The sequence below is a fragment of the Eucyclogobius newberryi genome, unplaced genomic scaffold (assembly GCF_026437365.1).
Source record: "Eucyclogobius newberryi isolate DKJ021-1_F unplaced genomic scaffold, fEucNew1.0.hap1 SCAF_13, whole genome shotgun sequence".
NCBI lineage: Eukaryota > Metazoa > Chordata > Actinopteri > Gobiiformes > Gobiidae > Eucyclogobius > Eucyclogobius newberryi.
Window position 1 is genome coordinate 17,978,399 of NW_027315757.1, and position 21,229 is coordinate 17,999,627.

The 21,229-nt window shown below is 42.9% G+C and overlaps 2 protein-coding genes across 2 annotated transcripts in view; both read right to left on the minus strand.

Annotated features, from left to right (window-relative positions):
* Window positions 1-21,229, minus strand: part of znf385c (zinc finger protein 385C) — a 308,447-nt gene that overhangs the window by 215,196 nt on the left and 72,022 nt on the right. Inside the window, exon 2 of the mRNA XM_072442790.1 lies at window positions 13,266-13,598. Within this exon, the coding sequence (XP_072298891.1) occupies window positions 13,266-13,596 (331 nt within the window). The 5' untranslated portion in view covers window positions 13,597-13,598. The remainder of the gene's footprint in view (window positions 1-13,265; window positions 13,599-21,229) is intronic.
* The window catches only part of dhx58 (DEXH (Asp-Glu-X-His) box polypeptide 58), a 152,657-nt gene that overhangs the window by 16,267 nt on the left and 115,161 nt on the right, over window positions 1-21,229 (minus strand). The window lies entirely within an intron of this gene.

Genomic DNA, 21,229 nt, shown 5'->3' on the forward strand with positions numbered 1-21,229 from the left:
CATGGAGACGAGCAGGTGACGGACCCCCCAGAAAGCAAATGAAAGGCCCAAATTTGACTGTAATCATCTACTTTTACCATCCATAATGAGACACAAGCATCAGCTAAACCACCTTTGCACGGTCGAGGTCTCAACCTTCTCGCCAAAACGACCAGAACGAGATCTGACTTCCTTTTCGAAAGCAGCGACAAAAGAAACCGCAGAAAGGCTGAAAAATGTGACTCAGCCCAACACGAAATGCCTCACAGCTCGGTCACAATCCACAAATAATTAAGAAAATAATTAGGACGCCTTCTGACGCCCTGATGTTTGTCACGACTCGCTCTGGTCCTCGAACATCCGAGCGTCGCCGTAATCAAGACGGACGCTTCCGTAAACGCGTGGAACTATCGCAAGTGAAGGGCGAATTATGCAACCGCTCGAGGAGGAACGAGTTCACAGGAGGAAGAGGAGGAGGAGGAGGTGGAGGAAGCCTGGAGGAAAGTCTACTGTCAGCTCGGCGAAGCGGAGCGGGGGGAAAACACGCCGACGCCGAGACCGTAAACAAACACAGAAATAGCCGAGGTGAACAGGCGGGAGGAGCATTAATAACGGCCATGTATTGAACAGCTCTAGGACGAGACTAAAGAGGTTTATGAGTCTGTTAGCGAGGTAATAACGTGCTGAGGGTTCGCTCCGATTGAATTAGCATCGGATCGTGTTGTTATTTTGTTTTATCGTCGAGGAAACAGGGCTCGTTAGGGTCAGGGGAGAGGAGAGCGGAGGCGGTGAGAGGCATGTTTTGGGCTCTATAGCGACTATTCCTTTTTGCCTGACAGGAATAATGCCGGAAAGCAACAAATATACTCGGAGAGGCCATCGAGATACTGTGTTTGTTTGAATTAGGACGGTGCAAGTAGCTTCAGCCCGAACGTGCCGGTGTTGGATCGTTTGCCACGTTTCCTCTGCTGATACATGACTTGAAATGAATCTGCTTCCTGCTTCCGAAGAGTGCACACGCTTTTTTGCTCGCTCCGCTTGCTATCGCTGCTTTCCTTATTTATTTTGCTTTTTAATCAGTTTTTGTCTTCCAAACATTTTTGCTTTAGACTTTTTCAAGTAAACCAAGGATTTTAAGAACATTTTTCCAGTTTTAACGACATATCTGACGCCAGCGACATGTCCGGGAGAAGAAGTGAGAAAGACTGTGAACGCTGTCGGAAATATCAACAAGAAATTAATGAGCTGAAAACACGGATATTTGTTTTGGAATCTGAAAAAGTTCTTCACGATACCATTCCTGTGTCAACCGACGGTAAGAAGAGCACACTTTTTACAAGAAAAACTGCTACTTTCAACCTAAACCGCAGTGACTCTGTGTCGTTTCCAAAACTGTCTAAAAACCAGAAAGACCAGGCTGTTTCTTGGAACAAACTTGGAGCAAAGCCTAAACGATACAAAGATAACGTGAAGTCACCTATAATACAGCTCACCAACAGATTTTTACCACTTTCAGAGATGGAATTAAATGAAAAAAGGAAAGATGACGTGGCCAAAATACAGCGAGGAGGATCTGCCAAGGTCACGCAGATTGTTTTAGTTGGGGACGGTGCGATAAGTCACATGACGCATGAAAAGATAAACACACATTCTTTTCCAAGCGCCACTGTTTCTGAGATAACGTCACTCCTTCCAAATATTATGGCTAAGCATGGAGGAGCTAAACAGCTGATTGTGCACGTGGGTGCAGTGGACATGCGGCGGGAACAGACTGAAGTTTTGAAAAAAGACTTCTTGAAGTTATTCGACGTGCTTGATAAAATGGAAATCAAAACTTTCATAAGTGGACCTCTTCCAAACATCGACAGGAGGATAAACAAGTTTAGCCGGCTTCTTCAGCTGAACACATGGCTGTCCAAAGAGTGCTCCCCGAGAGGACTACACTACATTGAGAACTTCTATCTATTCTGGAAACGAGAGGACCTGTTTAAGAGAAATGGCCCCCACCTATGCAGAGGTGGAGTGAGGGTGCTGACAGAGAACCTGCTCCACGCTCTGAGGCATTGGACTGGGCCTGGACAGGGTCCTGAGCAGATAGTTAGAGAAGAGAGGAATGAGAGAAGAATTCCTGCTCCATCAGCCAGAGACCGAGCCAATGTTTCAACATCAAAAGCACCACAACCTCAGCCTCCACCAAAGGATTCATCAGCAGCTGCTCCACCACCACCAGCAAAGGATTCAGCTCCAGCTGCTCCACATTCACCTCCACCGCCTCCAGCAAAGGAACAATCTTCAAAGGCCTTGGACCCATCTGTGACAAGCCCAACAACATCCCTGTCATCGCCCCTGCCTTCACACCAGCCCTGGGTTCCCCCTGCAACATCTATTCCCACTAAAGATTCATCATTCTCCTTCTCATCTCCACTCTCACCCATGGGCCTTCCCAGCCATTTTGAAAGTCTGATCAAATCAGGCATTAAGATGGCTCCACTCACGCCCATAATAGCAAGATCAAGAGTTATGTCAATACTTAACAACTCCTCCCCGCACAAGCCGACTACACCAACAAAAGCCCCACCACCCATCCCCCCTCGCCTCTCACCTGGTCCCAAACTCTCCTTGGCTACAAAAGCCCCACCACCCATCCAACTTCGCCTTTTACCTGGTATCTCCCATAGCTAGGATGCACTGGGTCTCAGCGTTGCCGGGACTTATTGTCACATTAAAAATCAAACCAACCCGGGGCCCTATGTAAAAAGAGCCCCCTCTAGTGCTATTTCTGTAGTCACATCATCACACAGATGGAAAAACAAAATGCGAGTCAGGCCCAATCTGAGAAATGTGATTCATATTCCCTGTGAAAAGATAAAGCCCAGTCCCACTGAAACTAGTCTGAAACTTGCTGTGCTAAATGTCAGATCCTTATGTAACAAATCTCTCTTAATTAATAATTTTATTTCTTCTTATAATCTTGATTTTATGTTTTTAACTGAAACATGGCTTGACAAAAACACAGGAAATGTAGTTCTGATAGAATCTGCTCCACCCAACTTTAAGTTTGAATCTGAAACACGAGAAAACAAAAAAGGGGGTGGAGTCTGTGCTGTCTTTAGAGATGAAATAATTACCCGCAGGTTGTCTTTTGGGGTGTTTTCATCATTTGAGTATGTATCCTTTAAAATGGAGCTAAAACGGTCTCCATCCATTCTCTTCATTGTTTTATACAAGCCTCCCCAGCACTGCCAAAGTTTTATTGATGATTTTACTGAGATGCTTTCAGTCATATGCACAGACTTTGATGGTTTGGTCATTACAGGTGATTTCAACGTGCATGTTGATAATGTTTGTGACAGAAACGCTAAAGAGCTTGATGCTGTCCTTGAAACCTTCAGTCTTACTCAGCATGTGAGAGGCCCCACCCACAGCAAAGGACACACTCTAGATCTCATAATTACAAAGGGGGTAAATATTTCAAATGTTAATGTGATCGATGTTGCTCTGTCTGATCATTTCTGTGTCTTCTTTGACCTGTCTGTTTCTCCCCAACCTCCGGTTGGTCCTGCAGTTGTTCAGAGGAGACACATAAGTGATAGCACAGGTGCACTGTTTATGGAAATGATAAACTTTGAAAATGTCTCATGTTCTAATGTAAATGATTTGTTGAACTCTGTTACATCTAGTGTTTTGAATGTTCTGGACACCATCGCCCCTATAAAGGCTAAAATGGTTAAAAATAAGCAGAAGGCGCCGTGGAGAAATGATGATTCGGTCAGGGCACAGAAAAGGGAGTGCCGCAGGGCCGAACGGAAATGGCGCAAGTCAAAGCTCCAGGTTCAAAAAGAGATTTACAAAGAAAAGCTGAACATGTACAACCTAATCTTATGTAGAACTAGGGAAAGATATTTTTCTGAAATAATTGGAAGCTGCAGTAACAACTCGCGTGTCCTGTTTGCCACAGTAAACAGATTAACAAACCCTCCAGCTCAGCTGCCGTTAGAACTCATTTCCACATCCAAGTGTAATGAGTTTGCATTATTCTTTAATGACAAAGTTCAGGGCATTAAAAATGCTATAAATCCCACAATGCAAAAAATTACCCTAAAACCACCAAGACACTTAGAGCTAACTCACTTTGCACCAGTAACTGACAAAACTGTCCATGAGATCATCACCAGTCTGAGTTCATCTACATGCTGCCTTGATGTGTTACCCACCAGATTTCTAAAGTCTGTGCTGAACAGTTTGTTAGCACCATTCACTCACATAGTTAACATGTCGCTTCAATCTGGAACATTCCCAATGTCTTTGAAAACTGCGGTCATAAAGCCTCTCCTAAAGAAGAGCAGTCTTGATGCCGCAGTACTGAGTCATTACCGGCCCATCTCTAATCTGCCATTTTTGGGCAAAGTCCTTGAAAAGGTTGTTTACCAACAGCTCACAGATTTCCTCTTAATAAACAACTCATTTGATGTTTTCAGTCAGGTTTTAGACCTCATCACAGCACTGAGACTGCTCTTGTCAAGGTGACAAATGACATCCGCCTGAACACTGACACGGGCAAAGCCTCAGTCTTAATTCTGTTAGATCTGAGTGCTGCTTTTGACACTGTCGATCATGGGATCCTCTTACAGAGACTAGAGGACTGGGTGGGCATCACTGGCACTGCCCTAAACTGGTTAAGGTCCTATCTGGAAGACAGGAAGTACTTTGTTGAAATTGGTAGCTGTGTCTCAGACCACATGACCCTGACCTGTGGAGTGCCCCAAGGGTCAGTCCTGGGTCCCCTTCTGTTCAACCTCTACATGCTGCCGTTAGGTCAGTTGATACGCAGTGAAAATGTGTCCTATCACAATTATGCAGACGACACTCAGATCTATGTTTCACTATCGGCAGGTGACTATGGACCAGTAGATTCACTCTGTCACTGCATCCAACAGATCAGTGTGTGGATGCAAAACAACTTTCTCCAGCTGAACTCAGACAAGACTGAAATAATCGTTTTTGGCCCACAGAAACAAAGAGAAAGTGTTAGCGGTCACCTCCAGAGTCTCGCTCTAAAACCTACAAACCAAATTAGAAATCTGGGGTTAATAATGGACTCAGACTTGAACTTTAATAGCCACGTCAAATCAATAACATCAGCAGCTTTTTACCATCTAAAAAACATTGCCAAAATCAAAAATATAGTGTCAAAACCAGATTTAGAGAGACTTATCCATGCGTTTGTCTCCAGTAGATTAGACTACTGTAACGGCCTGCTCACTGGTCTCTCCAAACGAGTTGTAAAACAGCTGCAGTACATCCAGAACGCTGCTGCTCGGGTCCTGACTAGAACCAGGAAGTACCATCACATTAGTCCTGACTAGAACCAGGAAGTATGATCACATTAGTCCTGTTCTCAGGTCTCTGCACTGGCTCCTGTGGCTCAGAGAATAGACTTTAAAGCAGCTCTGCTTGTGTACAAGTCTCTCCATGGCCTAGCACCAAAGTACATCTTGGATATGTTAGTGCCATATGAACCATCTCGGACTCTGAGGACCTCAGGGACCGGCCTCCTGCTGGTGCCCAGAGTCAGGACAAAACATGGGGAATCTGCGTAACATATGAACAGTTATTCAGATAACTATAGCATAAAGAACATGCTAACAAGTATGTCGGTGTAATCCCTCATTCGTCCAGGCGTGTTCCATAGTAGAAAAAGTTTCAGTTGTAGTCATCTGGACTCAGTTTGAAAAAATAGACGTTTCGACTCTCATCCAAGAGTCATTGTCAATAAAAGAATTTAGATCGAGAACTCCGATATTAATACTGTTCTGTGGTAAGACCCACCCATTGGGCGGAGCCTTTCTGAAGTAGAAAGAGTTGTTTGTTTCAACAGAAACTCCCCCCTTGTATCTACCGAGCTAGCCTATTCAGAATTTTAATGGGCTATTAGAATCCTCTTTGTCTTTGTGAGACCCTGGCTCAACCACCCTGAGGACCTGATTAGCATCTAAATGTCCTTGTCCTGGTCCTCTACCTTTCCAGGGGTTCAGTATACCATTATAGATACCAGGAAGATTGAATCTTAGCCCTCCATTCCTGTTTAAAGAAGGTCTTTCTTTTTTAACAAAAATAGCTTCCTTGACTCCTCTTTCAAACCATCTTTTCTCCCTGCTTAAAATCTTCACCTCACCGTCTTCAACGAGTGATTAGAGGCTTCAAGATGCAGATGCATGGCACTCTGAGGTCCTGAACTTGTATTTCTTCAGTGCTGATAAAGCCTCTTGTGTAGAGGCTGTTTAGTCTCACCTATGTAACGTTCTTTACAGCTTTCTTCACTGCATTGGATCGAATAAACTACATTGCTCTGTTTTTGAGTCGGCAACTTGTCCTTAGGGTGAACCAGTTTTTGTCTTAAAGTGTTTCCTGGTTTAAAATAAACAGGGACTTCGTGTTGTCTAAAAATTCTCTGCAGTTTTTCCGACAGGCCAGAGACATAAGGGATAGAAACACCCTTCCTTCTCTGTTCAGTTTCCCTTTTGTCATGCTTCTTGGTTCTCTTCACTCTGTTGAGAGCCCAAGCGGGGTAACCACAGGCTGAGAGGGCATTTCGGACATGTTTTTCCTCTTTCTTCTTGCCCTCTGAGCTGGTGGGCACACCTTGAGCTCTGTGTTGTAAGGTTCTGATCACCCCCAGCTTGTGCTGTAGTGGGTGGTTGGAACCAAAGAGCAGATACTGGTCCGTGTGTGTAGGTTTCCTATATACCTCTATTTGGAGTTTCCCGTCCTCTCCTCTGATCGTGGAACAATCAAGAAAGGCCAAGCGATTCTCCTTAGCGTCTTCTCTTGTAAACCTAATATGTGGGTCCACCGCATTGATGTGATCAGAGAAGGTTTCCAGCTCTTGTTTCTTGATTGTTACAAAAGTATCATCGACATAGCGGAGCCACAGTTTTGGGGCTATGCCTGAGAATGAGGCCAGTGCCTTCTTCTCAAAGTGCTCCATGTACAGGTTGGCCACTATGGGAGAGACGGGCGAGCCCATGGCACAGCCATGAATCTGTCTGTAAAATTGTCCCCGGAATTGAAAGTAAGTGGTGTTCAGACAGATGTCCAGCAGTTTACATATGTGTTCAGGTGTCAGTTTGGTCCTTTCCTGTAGGGTGGTGTCTTCCTGCAGTCTGATCCTCACTGCTGCTACTGCATCAGAGGTCGGGATGCAGGTGAACAGGGACACAACATCATATGAAACCATGAGGTCATCTGGGTCCAGTTGGAGATGTTTCACTTTATCCACAAAGTTGTGCGTGTTTTCCACAAAATTCTGAATAGGCTAGCTCGGTAGATACAAGGGGGGAGTTTCTGTTGAAACAAACAACTCTTTCTACTTCAGGAAGGCTCCTCCCAATGGGCGGGTCTTACCACAGAACAGTATTAATATCGGAGTTCTCGATCTAAATTCTTTTATTGACAATGACTCTTGGATGAGAGTCGAAACGTCTATTTTTTCAAACTGAGTCCAGATGACTACAACTGAAGCTTTTTCTACAACATGCTAACAAGTTTACCAAAGCATCAGTTTTACCCCAAATCACTAAATCCATTGAATTCTTCTTCCTCTGTGTCACTTCTAAACAACTCCACAAACTCCGGAGGTAGAGGAAGTGCAGATTCTTCTTCTGCTTCGCTAAGAGCCTAGAGCGCCCTCTTGTGGCTGTCAGTGTGAAAATAACAAATAATATCACATATGAGTCACTGGGGAGTCGCACCCCGGCCAAAACTATGAGAAAAGTTACGGTATATATATATTTCTTAATCTTAATCAGAACTAAAACCACAACAAAACAGAAGCTAGTACGTTTTGTGTGTCGGAAATTACATTCTGCTGGGGGCATCGGAATCAGTCTCAAATGTTTGCCTTTGAATCGAAATTGAGCTCGAAACTTTAGCATCGTAGCTAATCGTAGCAGCATGTTCTTCTGTGTTTACGTGGTCCGATTCATACATTTATGCACCGACGGCGAGCACGTATTTCCACAACACAAGTTACTCTCCACTCGAGTGCATTTATAATGTCTAAAAATACCAAACTGACACAAACAAACACAAACACAAACACAAACACACAAAAACAAACACAAACACACACACACAGAGAACCCATCACCATCAGCGCGAGGGCGGGGCCGAGGACGCAGGAGCCCGGGGCAGCAGCAGAAGGTGAGGGGAGATAAGGCATCGCCACGGTGACTGCACGTCAGGAGGACTCGACGGCAAACACACCACTTCCACAACGTGCCCGCTGCGCCCCCCCCGAGACCGAACCCAACAGGAAATAAACGTTCAAGTGTGCGCTGCGGACTGCGGCGTGGGAAACGACGCCAACTTACGCAAGAATGAGCGCAAAGTTGCACCAAGATTACGCATCGGAGGCGCATCACATCAAAGAGTTGTAACATGGGTGATTATAGTGACTTTTTGATTGTTTACTAAGATTACTTTGATTTTCGCAAAGAAATTGCTGCATTCCACACAAATTAGATCTAAAATTTCAAACTTGATACTAAGAACAAGGTTTGATCACATAATGATCATGAAACACACATTGTTTTAGAGAATATAGTTTACCTTTCAACACATAATAAATAAGTAGTCTTTTTTTTTTAATGTATAAATATTTGTGATTTGTTTTGGTTGGTATAATTTTTGTAGTTTTCGCTATTCTAATACAAGATATTATGTTCTGATGACCTATTACTGTTGTCAGATGGAAATGGGACAAGATATTTTTTACAGCAGAGGCACCAAGATTAATTTAAATGTAATAAATCCTTTAAAATTTATTTATTTCCCCATTTATACTGTCATTTCCTGTCATTTTTCAACGTTTTCTCCACAAATACCTGCTAACTACAAACTACAATGTATATGTACGACAGGTATAAGTACACATGTCATTCGCCCTTTAATGTAATTGCACTGTAATTACCTGTTGTTTTTATGCAGAAAGTGGGACGCCGCGTGTCTGATGTCACCATGTCTTTGTCAAACAAACAAATCCATCACTGAGTACGAATACAGTCACCTGACCTGAGCAGAACGTGCAATAAGTCATTAATTTCACCCGTCAGCGCTCGTGGACCAAAACATAAATTACGCACCTGCAAATACATCACTCGTGTATATTACTGTGTGCCAGACTCGGACCAAAATGAGATTTTTCTGTCGGCACCAGACTGTCAGGGGCGGCTCGAATCTGCCGTGGTTTGGAACAACAAAGAGCCTTTTTGAGTCGTTCTCCGCCGAGTGAAAAAGGAAAAAAAAAAGCGCTCTTTTATCTGTAATCATTGGACTTTCTTTTCCCAATGCTGCCTTAAAAATGCTTTCGGCATGCGCGGGCCCTTTGTCGACTCCTCGGTGTGAATGGCTTTCTTAATTGTTGCCTGTCGAGGATAATTCCCCGGCTGCATCACCAAAAGCAGGACTTGAGTGCAAAAAAAACTGGTTTTGCCAGTATTTTTGCACGAGCTTTTGTCGGGCCATTTTATCTAATCAATCCACAAAAGTCCTGTGTTTTTACAAATGACAGAGAAGTGGCGCACCATTTTCTCCTAAGCGTGCATTTCGGGAACATTTTGGCGGTGAGTGGCGGCCCCCCGCTGGCGCCGTGCGACTGAATTGGCCGCCGCGGATGAATTCGGATGGAACGGATCCTCACTGCAACAATAGAGTCGGGTAAAATGTGAAATAAACGCTACGGCGCCGGCCAAAACCGACCACAGATCAGGGCTACGGAGAGCACAGCTTTATTTTATGGTGAACGGTGAGTTAAGGCTCATTGCTGACACATTAACAAACACAAAAAATCCAAAAATATCCTAATCTTAATCATATTTCTAGACTTAAACAAACTCTACCTTTTAACTATATTCCTAATCATAATCAGATACTATATTTTCTAACCTAGTAGGGGTGTCACAATTATGAGGTGAATTGATAATTATTCAGGTCAGAACCAAAACATAATTAAATCTTCATTTTAGAACCAAAATTACGTATTTTTGGTTCAATATACAGCGCAAAAAATAGACCTAAATGAAAATAACTTTATTATATCTGGCTGTTTTAACATTACGTTAACATTACGTTGTCTTTCAGAAAGAAAAAAAATCATAAAACTAACATGTTAAGTCAACGAGAATGAAATTAAATGAAAGATTTCACTGTTGTTTGGTCGCTGTCTAAATAACCGTGAATAATCGTTAAATTGTGATGTGATTTTTTTTTCCACGCTAATTGTAACACTAAAATTTGATATCGTGACCATCCGAATGACCATCAGAAGGCGCAAGAGGCCAGTCAGAGCATTTACCGAGTGGCGAGAATAAACAAACATGGAGGCGCCCTTGACGTTTTCAGATCACATTTGTTAGAAAAGAACCGAGAAAATGAGTCGAAAGTGGCGTTTATTTGATTTGCGTCGAGTCATTTTTAAAACAAAAGTTGAGCTCCACTACTGCCCCCAGTGGTCAACGCCTGCACAGCTCCGTTCAGAAGCGCTGTCCGTATGCGTCTGGAACATAGAGCGTGAAAGATGAGCCTGAAATGGACGTCAACAACAGCGCAGTAGCTCAGTGGTAGAGTGCTCGCTCGTCTTCTGATCCAAAGGTCGGCGGTTCGACTCCCCGCTCAGTCAGAGCGGTCAGATCCACTGGCCCGCAGGTTGGCGGTGCGATCGCAGCTGCCTCATGTGAATACTGCCGTTGTGTCCTTGGGCAAGACACTTAACCCAACTTGCCCCCCAGTGTCTGCGTATATCTGGGGTGTGAATGTGTGTGTGAATGGGTGACTGGTTCCTTGATGTAAAGCTTTGAGTACCTTGACGGTAGAAAAGCGCTATATAAATGTGACCATTTACTACAAATACACAGTATATCTCTGCAGAGAAATAAGTGACTGTTGGCGCGGGCGACGTGTCAACCATCGCAGCCTTATCCACAGCAACGACTTGAGGATTCCGTTTCAAAGCATTTCGATCGAATTGGCCGGTACCACGAGCTCACACACGGCCGCGGAATATCTACTTTTCCTTCGAGTCGGGCCGATACTTCAATCTGCACGAGAGCCGCCACAATTGGGCCGGTTCAAGCCGCTCCAGATTGGGGCATTTCTGCGGGCCAATGGCAAAAACACCACTTCGATCGACGGGAGGAGAAAGGGCAGCGCTCGTTGTTAAGCGTCGAGCCCGCTGCGACCTCCGACGCTGTGACTCGCATGTTGAAACGCCCGACGTGGCCGAGCGCCGGACAAAGCGGCACTTAATTAGCTGCTCGCTCTCTTCGTCTTCGCGTTTCCCCTCCTCGGCGCGTGCGAATGCCGCCCAGGGCTTTGTCTCAGCACAATTTAGCAAACACAATCCGATTTGTTAAGCTCATATTGAATTGGAGTTTGGCACCGACGGACGCCAGGGTCTCGGGGAGAAAAGCACGGCGCCGCTGTCCAAAATTCAAGATGTAGGACAACAATGTGCACGTGCTCGGCCGCCCTGGTGCTATTGTGCAAATGGAAATATCAGGCGTAGCGTTGGAACCGTGATATACAGGAAGTGTACGATGGACCTTAACCAGCATTGCCTTATAAATCACAGGGAAAAACTTTTTTTCCTGACTGAGGTGTTTAATTTAAACTTGTACTTCTGTTGTACCGTAATTCATTAAAGGGATGTAAATCTATTGCTTCCCATTAGGTGTTGTAGTCGAGTTACTGCCAAAGAGAGTAGAAATCTGGGGTTCTGCCAAAATGGAGTGTATTTACAGAAGACAAGTCAAGATTTAATCATTTCGAGTGTTTTCCACGGGGCTTATGATAACAAGGACACTTTCATTGTACACATACACAGACAGGAATGAATAACATACCGTAAAATGGGTCATATTGTTGCGTTTCATCAGAATTGTGCAATCACAGAGTAGAAAACGTGTCTCCAACAACCAACAACTTTTGGTACATCAACACCAACTACACAGTAATGTTTAGCGTTTTGCTTTCCTCGTTTCTAAAGCCTAAAGCATCAAAAATCTCATACATGAATAGCAGCACTCCTTCCTTGGTTTGAGCTTCCTGTTCAAAAGGCGCTTTTTTGAACACTTTTCATCATTAAAAAGTGTCAAACTGTTAATTGCTCTCGGAGTGGTGCCTAATTTATTATTATTTTTTAATCACTCTCGTTTTATATTACTACTTACACTTCATTTCATCAAGCAGCACAAATCTTACATACATAGTGAACTTTAGAAAGTGGAGCCGGAGGTTAGATATTGACTGTCTGCTAATGACAACGTTCACGTTTTTAATTTGCTGCTCCCGTTAAAATGGATGGACAGAGGGTTTGCATCAATAGCAGGTTGTATGCACATCTGCTCCAAACACAGCCACACATCCTCTCTTTTATCTCTTAAACTGTGTTGTGATTTCTGTCATGTCTTTGTGATTTTAATGCCTTTTTCTCCTGCTGTGTGAAGCACTTTGAATTGCCTTGTGTTCGAATTTTGCTCAACAAGTAAACTTTCCTTGCCGCGCATATTGAGATGGATCAACATAACTCTAAAGGCAGTTCATAGTTTCTGAAAAAAATTGACGACAAACAACAATTTATTTCAATATTGACACTAATTCTTGATTCCATTGGAAGGAAATTAATTCACATTAGCTTATTTGTGCTGACAGAGGCGACATTGAACTTTGTGCCTCGGAAACAGAACCATAAACACAGTGGAGTGTTTTGTCCTGAGGGCTGTTACTCCCCTCAAACTGCCCTGAAACGCCGTCCGCTGAGTCTACCTGACAAAGCCTCCTGCTAAACTGCACTGAGACCTTTCAACTGAGAGGCAAAGACAACCAGGAAGCAAGGCAATGCAAGTTCATTCGTAGAGCACAATTCTTACACAAGGAAATTCAAAGCGTAGTTAAAACGCGTCTGCAGTTGAACTTGAGTTTCCTTCACGGCCAACAACGTGTTCATCCGTCTATCCATCTTTACCAGGTCAAAACATCTGCACAGTGACATCCAAAAGGCAATTTCTACCACAGAAATCCAAGTTGTCCTCCACCTCAATGTTAAAATTAAAACCATCACAAGAATAAACCCAAATGAAGATTCCAGATGTATTTTTCGACCAAAAGATGATCAGTTTCGGAGATACTTTGAATCCAGCATTGGCATCGACCTCTGCTGAGACGTTTGCCACCACAAAAAGCAAAAAAAAGCTTCGGCAAACCATAACGCAAAAGCCGCGGGGTCCTACCTGCGCCGCCGGGTAACTTCCCGCTGCTGATCTGCTTGAGCCTCTTCTGGTGCGACTTGCCGTTGTAATGTATCTGGGCCTGGGCGGCGGAGTTGAGCTGAATGTTGCACACGTCGCACAGAGTGTAGCTGCGGTGCTTCTTCTCACGTTTGGGTCTGTGGGTGGCGGAGGAGGAGGGGGGAGGAGCGCACCCTTGAGGCGACTGGAGGGCCTGACGGAGGACGGCCTCGTTTTGGGAGTCGCTCGCGTCCATTTGCGCGGAGAGGGCGAATAACCCGGTCCGGGCCAACTCCGGGGTTAGAAGAAGTGACGGACTGAACGGGCGCTTCATGTCTGGAACGAAAAAAGGCAAGAAATATGCGTAAATGAAGTGTTTTACGTTTTAAAGAGTCAATGAAACTGGCTGAAAATAGGTTTTGGAGGACACATATTTATAGCGGCATCGGTTCACTTGTTGACCAACAAACCGTAAAAAGGTTGTAGGTTAAAATTTCAGCTTCGTCTAGGGCAGTTTTCTCTATTGATACTTGAAAACATGAAAAAACTAGAAGCACTTCCAATTCACCAACCCTTTCTAGCAATGGTAACTAATAAATCAAGGCTCTGAATCGACCCTGACGCAAGAGGTGTTTCATGTTTTGTCATAAGCAGGGATTTCACTGCCGACCTTCAGACTACTGCCTGTCCCATTTGTAAAGTGGCTGCACCCGATATTTGTGCATGTTGTTGAGCAAAAGTTGTTTATCATCCGAGAATCAGGAAGCTGTTAGCGTAGTTGTTGTTAGGGTGGAAGTGATGTGGTTGGAGTTAACTTCTGTTACTAAACCGGCCTAAACTGTTACATTTTGGACTGTTTTATATTTGATTTTGTATCATAAGAGGAGATAAGGCTCGGAGACAATACACTTGCAACTTTCAGAACCCTAACCCAACCCTTTTCCAAACCATACTCTTTACCCTAACCCTTTTCCAAACCATACCCATTTCCAAACCTTACCCTTTACCCTAACCCTTTTCCTAACCTTACCCTTTACCCTAACCCTTTTCCAAACCATACCCTTTACCTTAACCATTTTCCAAACCTGACCCTATTCCAAACCATACCCTTTACCCTAACCCTTTTCCAAACCATACCCTTTTCCAAACCATACCCTTTACCCTAACCCTTTTCCAAACCATATCCTTTACCTTAACCCTTTTCCAAACCTTCCCCTTTACCCTAACCCTTTTCCAAACCTTACCCTTTTCCAAACCATACCCTTTACCCTAACCCTTTTCCAAACCATACCCTTTACCCTAACCCTTTTCCAAACCATACCCTTTTCCTAACCTTACCCTTTACCCTAACCCTTTTCCAAACCATACCCTTTACCCTAACCCTTTTCCAAACCATACCCTTTACCCTAACCCTTTTCCTAAACTTACCCTTTACCCTAACCCTTTTCCAAACCATACCCTTTACCCTAACTCTTTTCCAAACCTAACCCTTTTCCAAACCATACCCTTTACCCTAACCCTTTTCCAAACCATACCCTTTACCCTAACCCTTTTCCAAACCATACCCTTTACCCTAACCCTTTTCCTAACCTTACCCTTTACCCTAACCCTTTTCCAAACCATACCCTTTACCCTAACCCTTTTCCAAACCGTACCCTTTTCCAAACCATACCCTTTACCCTAACCCTTTTCCAAACCATACCTTTTACCCTAACTAGGGATGCGTACCGCTACGACGGACCAGATCCGAACTTGTAAAAACGTTTCAGTTCAGGTCCAAAAAAAACGAAACCCCGGTGATTCGGTTCTGGACTCATTAAAAATCTACCACTCACATTCTATATCCTTTACGTTCTAGAATCTAAACCATCTGAAACCGTCCATAGATCGCGAAATTCGCGCTGGAAAAGACGTAAACACTGACATCGCTGTCAATGGCGCCCGGAGCATCAGCGACGCACGCGTCTTCCCCGCGGCAGAAGTTGAAGCCGGCGCAATGAGTTTAAAGACGCGAGAGACCGAACATTCGGGAAGATCGTTGGCTTATTTGAACCGTTTGAAGCCGCCGCGTGCGTCGCCGCTTGTGCCGCTCCGTGAGTTAGTTTAAGACGTTAAAGGAGCGGGTTGTGCTTTGGTTTGGGTGTAAATATTGTAACTTCTCGCTCAGGTCAGTAATGCTGGTTTAGTGCTCACAAGTTGTCACTTTATTTCTTGAACAGAGTTGGTTACTGTTGGTCGTAACCATGGTGATGGAACAGGAACATCAAAAACCACCTCGTCTCCAGAGCCCGCTCTTAGCTCCGCCCCAGAGACCACACGCACGCGCACTAGAGACGAGGGTCGCTACAATATGAATGAAATAACTGTTATGTTGTGGTGCGATGTAGCATTTATTTAGGTGGGTTAATGTGCCATACTGTATACATATTTATACATCAAAGTAAATACTAAGTCAAAGTAATATTGTTTAATTGCTGGATTCATTAATTGGAGCTTATATTTTGTAATAGTATTTGTATTCTACAGTTGTTAAATATGGTCTTGTGTTTAATGCGGTTAATATGATGTATTGTGTGTAGTGTAAAATATTTTCATATTCTATTTTTGATATTGCTAAGTTGATTGATTTATAGTGGTTCTAGTTGACTGTTATGCTAGTTTTTGAAGGTTTTTACATGACTTTAATGCCAATGGATCTGCAAAATTAAAGAGTGGAAATGTATCTAAAGCATTAAACTTCAGGTGTGGGAACAGCCCAGTCAAACCAGTAAAACACTTGACAAACATAGTATCAGCTGAAACAGCTGCTCCAATACCAATACTCAACATGCTCTTGTTCGGGAGTTGTTTCTCTTGTAAAACACATGAATGTGTGTTAGCTCGTAGCTTGTGATTTGTAAGTTGTAACTTCTGTTAATAAACAGTGAATAAACCAGATAAATTTAGTTTATTTCAGTCGGCAGTTAAGCCTTGTGTTTGATAGTCGTCCTTGTTCATGTGTCTTCAACTTAATTTAGCGAAGTAGCTTGTGTTATGCTGTTATAACATTATGCAAATATGGCATGAGTTCAGCCGGACTCATTAGGTCCGGACCTGAACCTAAACCTCTGGATTCGAATCCGGACTTGAACCTGAACGTGGGTTTAGGTATGCATCCCTAACCCTAACCCTTTTTCAAACCTAAGCCTTTTCCAAACCATACCCTTTCCTAACCTTAGCCTTTACCCTAAACGGCATAGCTTTGCTTTGAATGACCAATCACAGAAGGCCGTCCCTCCAGATCAGACACTCTAGCATTTACCTCATTGTTATTGGTGTTACCATGACACCAAAACTCTGAAAATTGTAAAAAGTTCTCTTAAGCACACGACAAAAGATTATTAGGATGCTAGTTTTTCTGCAAACTGTTATCGATAGCGCCACAGTGGATGGATGTCTGTGGAACGTCCTCCTGGCAGCAGGGAAGAAGAAGAACCTCACAGAAAAATGGATGACTCAAACCGCTACCACGATTAAGGACTGGACCATAACCGACATACGCACAATGGAAAAAATAACCTCTCGACTCAACTTGAGAATAGACAAATTTAACAAACAATTGACAAAGTGGGACAATTATTTTGGATGCTTTAACTCATCTTTTTTAATGTTTTAATTTTTGTTAAAAGGATGCTAGTTTTCTCACGTTTTTAGGACAGTAAAAATGTGTTGCAGCACATGTAAACTAAAACTATACATTTTTTACACAGATTTAATTCCGTTAAAGCGTGCAACGTGCAAACACAAGACACCTTTTGTTTACCATTGTTGGGTGAGTCTCAAATGCCATTTTGCCCTGGTGCGCTCTCTCTCACATTATGACCTATATTAAAATCACATTCGGGCTTAATAACAGCTGTAATGTATGAACGCGACATCCGTGACCTTTACCGCCGCGCTTCAGTTTGAACACAAGCGCTTGCAGAGACTCGATGATGCTTTACATTGCATTATTCATTCGCTCCACACGTTTGACACCGGCGAGGCAAGCCACAGCTGCCCTGAGGCGGAATGACAGAGATGTGACGGACTGTGCCTGCGGCTTCTCTCCGACCTCTCACCACTCGCTCGGCCGGCGCATGCAACGACTCAAGCAAAGACCTGCAATTGAACCTTTAAGTCTAAAAAGACAATAAAACATAAAGTACAAACGTATTTTCAGCCAGATCAAAACAGAATGTTGCCAATACAGTCAATCATTTTATTCCGGATTGGAGCCTTAATGTTTCAGTCTTTCTCGTACAAAATAGTTCTTATTGATGTTATAATGGCTTTTTTTGTTTTTTTTACTCGGAGTAAAATGTTTGGCGAAATTGCCTGAGAGGAAAGGACAAAAAATGGCCCAAACAACCCTGAAAGAATAAACAAACAGGTGTAAGCTAAATCTATGTACCGTATTTTCTGGACTACAAGCCAAAAAATGCATAATAGAAAGAAAAAAAGCATATATCGCTATATAAGTCACATTTTCTGGGGAAATGTATTTGATAAAATCCAAGACCAAAAACGGATATATTTTATCTTGAAATGCAGTTTAAAATAATAACAGATGAGAGAACATGGTGAATAGGTGTACGTATGCTAACGCTAACACCTTCAGCTACATGACGCACAGACAGAACTGTGGTAAGTGTCTGGTATGTTAACGTAACATATGAACAGTTATTCAGATAACTATAGCATAAAGAACATGCTAACAAGTTTACCAAAGCATCAGTTTTACCCCAAATCACTAAATCCATTGAATTCTTCTTCCTCTGTGTCACTTCTAAACAACTCCACAAACTCCAGAGGAAGAGGAAGTGCAGATTCTTCTTCTGCGTCGCTTAGAGCCTAGAGCGCCCTCTGGTGGTTGCCAGAGTGACAATAATAATCAACATGTGAAATGTGGTTGCCAGTGTGAAAATGACGAATCAATAATATCACATATAACTCGCTCTGGAGTATAAGTCGCACCCAGGCCAAAACTATGAAAAAACTTGCAATTTATAGTCCAGAAAATACGGTATACGGTTTAAGGCTGTTGTCGACTAAGATCTTGGTCGACTACAGACGACCTCCGTGCACCGATCGATCAACAAAAAAGGGGCGCGCTAAAAGCTGTAACCACGGACTAAAATAACTGACAAAAAACTGCCAACTCACAAGACCAGGCGTGCACAGGATTTCAAACAAAACAAACGCGGATACCGTGAAGTAGAATTGCATGTTTACGCTCTCCAACACCGGTTTCACTTTATGCCGGCTCTTTGTGCCTCGACGGCGTGTCAGGCCTATACATGCACACATTTATTTTGCACGCGGCTTTGTGTGTGGCAGCGCTGAAAGATAGTGGCCCTCCGTACATGGGAAAATGCAACGTGTAAATGTCACGGTGAATAAATATTTCAGATAGGACTTTGTGTTTCCCGACGTATTTTGCCCGGCTCAATGAACAAACCCTGCGCACATTTCTATTGTATGTTCGTCCTCTGTTTGTCTGTCTCTCCTTCGCTTCTGCTGCTGCTGCTGATTTGGGGCAATCATTTTCCACCGCCTGACCCGACCTGACCCCCGCCGAACAAAACCCGCCCGCCAAAGCCCCGATGCGGTTAAAGGACAGGCGGGCGCGGAATAGCCCTCGTTCCGGCAGCTTTGTCGCGGCGCGTGAGGAATGCGGATGTACAGTAGGTATGCGCGGCGCGTCACTTCAAAAACGAGCGTTACAGTACATGAAGACGTCAGGGAGGGAGGGAGGACGGAGGAGATGAAGGAGCTAGGACGGAGGAGATGAAGGAGCTAGGACGCAGGAGTGTGTGTGTGTATGGGGGGGGAACTCGAGGTGCGGCGGAGAAGGGACCACTTGGGGGAGACAGAGAGCCGCAGTGCGTCTCTCCGAGGACCACTCGTGAAGAACAAACATCACCTGTGCTCAGTGCTGGGGTTCAAGACAGTGCCAGAGCAGGCTGGGTCGTGTTCCCATGGCGACATCCTGGAATCCTTATTGTGTCACGGAGGTTTTTTTGATGTTATTAACCGTTAGATTTCAAATTTGTCGACCTGGTTTGCAGTTAATATACAATATACAAAAAGCTCAACGTCTTGTCTAATTATACAAAAGTTAAATGATTTGTTTTATGTCGGCTTCTGAAAGTGTGGCCATTGTTCGACCCCAAAAGACGAGATTGTTGTGAGTTTAACGGATTAAAAGCTGTAAGATTAGCAAGGAAAGGACTATGGTCTGCGGGACACACTTTAAAACAAAATCGCCAGAATGTTATGCCACTACTTTGTGTTTCACTTGAGTAACATTATTGTAGAGGAACTATACTATGATTTTCTTACTCACCTCTGTAATTGATCAGGTCCAACATTGGTGGACTTGTCTTTTGGAGAGTTGTCATGTAATACAGATATACTGCACTGTTCCCCGTGTATCTAAGGAACTGCAATAATCGGCTAATAATAGTTAAGGAAAAATACAACTGGCCAGTACTGTATACAGAAGTCCTTATATGTAACAGTGCACGTTTGGGCTGGGCAATTCATCACATTTGAATTGATCAATTGATTAATCATCTCTCAAAAGCATGTGTTTGAGCTTGGACTGAATGAAATCAATACTGTTTTTAATAGTGATTGATCAATATGTGTTAAGAAAAAAAAGTCACACCAAAAATGGAAGATAAATAAAATAAATATTTTTTTTTTAATAATGATTGATCAATAATTATGGGTTTTAAAAAAAAGTCACACAGCCAAAATGGAAGATTAATTATTCATCATTGTGACACTAATGTTAAAGGAAATGTCTGGGGAGAGGAAACCCTAGGCTGCCTTTGTGAAATTGCCCTTGATAAGTGAACGGATAAAAAGGAAGACACATTATTGCTTCTCTGCAGTTATTTTAAGTAACGACCCTCTAAGGCCGTTTGAGCATGTGCTTTAGTGTGGGATTATAACCGTCTGGCTTTCCTAAAAATATTTACGTAGTACATTTTTATATCTGGGCATTTCCTATTCATTTACTTGGAGCTAAATTGATGTAGTTGGAGCCAAACCTCAGTGTTCTTACCCGAGCTGGAAACAACATGGTTTAGAGCTGTGTAAGTACAAGTCTCTTTTCAGTGTTCAACTATTTATAACTTATTCAGAGGAAAACATGTCTTACTGATGGAAATAGACTCTGCTAAAAAACCTTTCCTACTCAACTCTTGAAAACGCTAAAATATTGGCACGAATGTTAATTTTGTTGTTTATATGAGCTCAGTTTTCCATCGAGCTTTGTGTGGTCAGTGCGGGCATGTGGTCAGAACGTTTGTGTTTTGTATATAGCTTGTATTAATAATAAAAGATGCTTAAGAGACGCGAGTGTGCACATAAAAACACCGTCCAACTGCCGCGTTCTGACTGCATTTCAAGTTAGCCAAAGTGCATGGAGTTTTATGTAGACTCTGAACTACTGAGAGCACCGGAGAAAATAGTATCAGTACATTTTACTCTTTAATTTAAGAAGTTTGGTCACAGACACGTATATACAGGCTCTGCCATCTCAGCGCCATGACATTGATTCCTGGTATTAAGGTTCTAAGAAAAGGATGTTAAGGTTGTAAAAAAAAAAACACTTTGGACAAATATGACATTTCCTGAGTAAGATAAGAATAACCTTTATTTGTCCCACAATGGGGAAATTCAAGTGTTGCAACACAGAGTATGTACAGAAGTATAATAAAAAAAAAAAATAATAAAAAACATATAACACTCATAAAAAACCTTGTAATCTTAATAAAAATAATAATAGAGTTTAGAGTAGAGTTTTCAATGGTCTTGATCTAAATAAGAGTGTTACTATTGCTATTAGTCTGTTTATTAAGATTTGAAGAGGTTTTTAATAAGAGTTTTATAAGAGCTTTTCTATAAGAGTGTTTTTAATAAGTTATCTGTTTCTT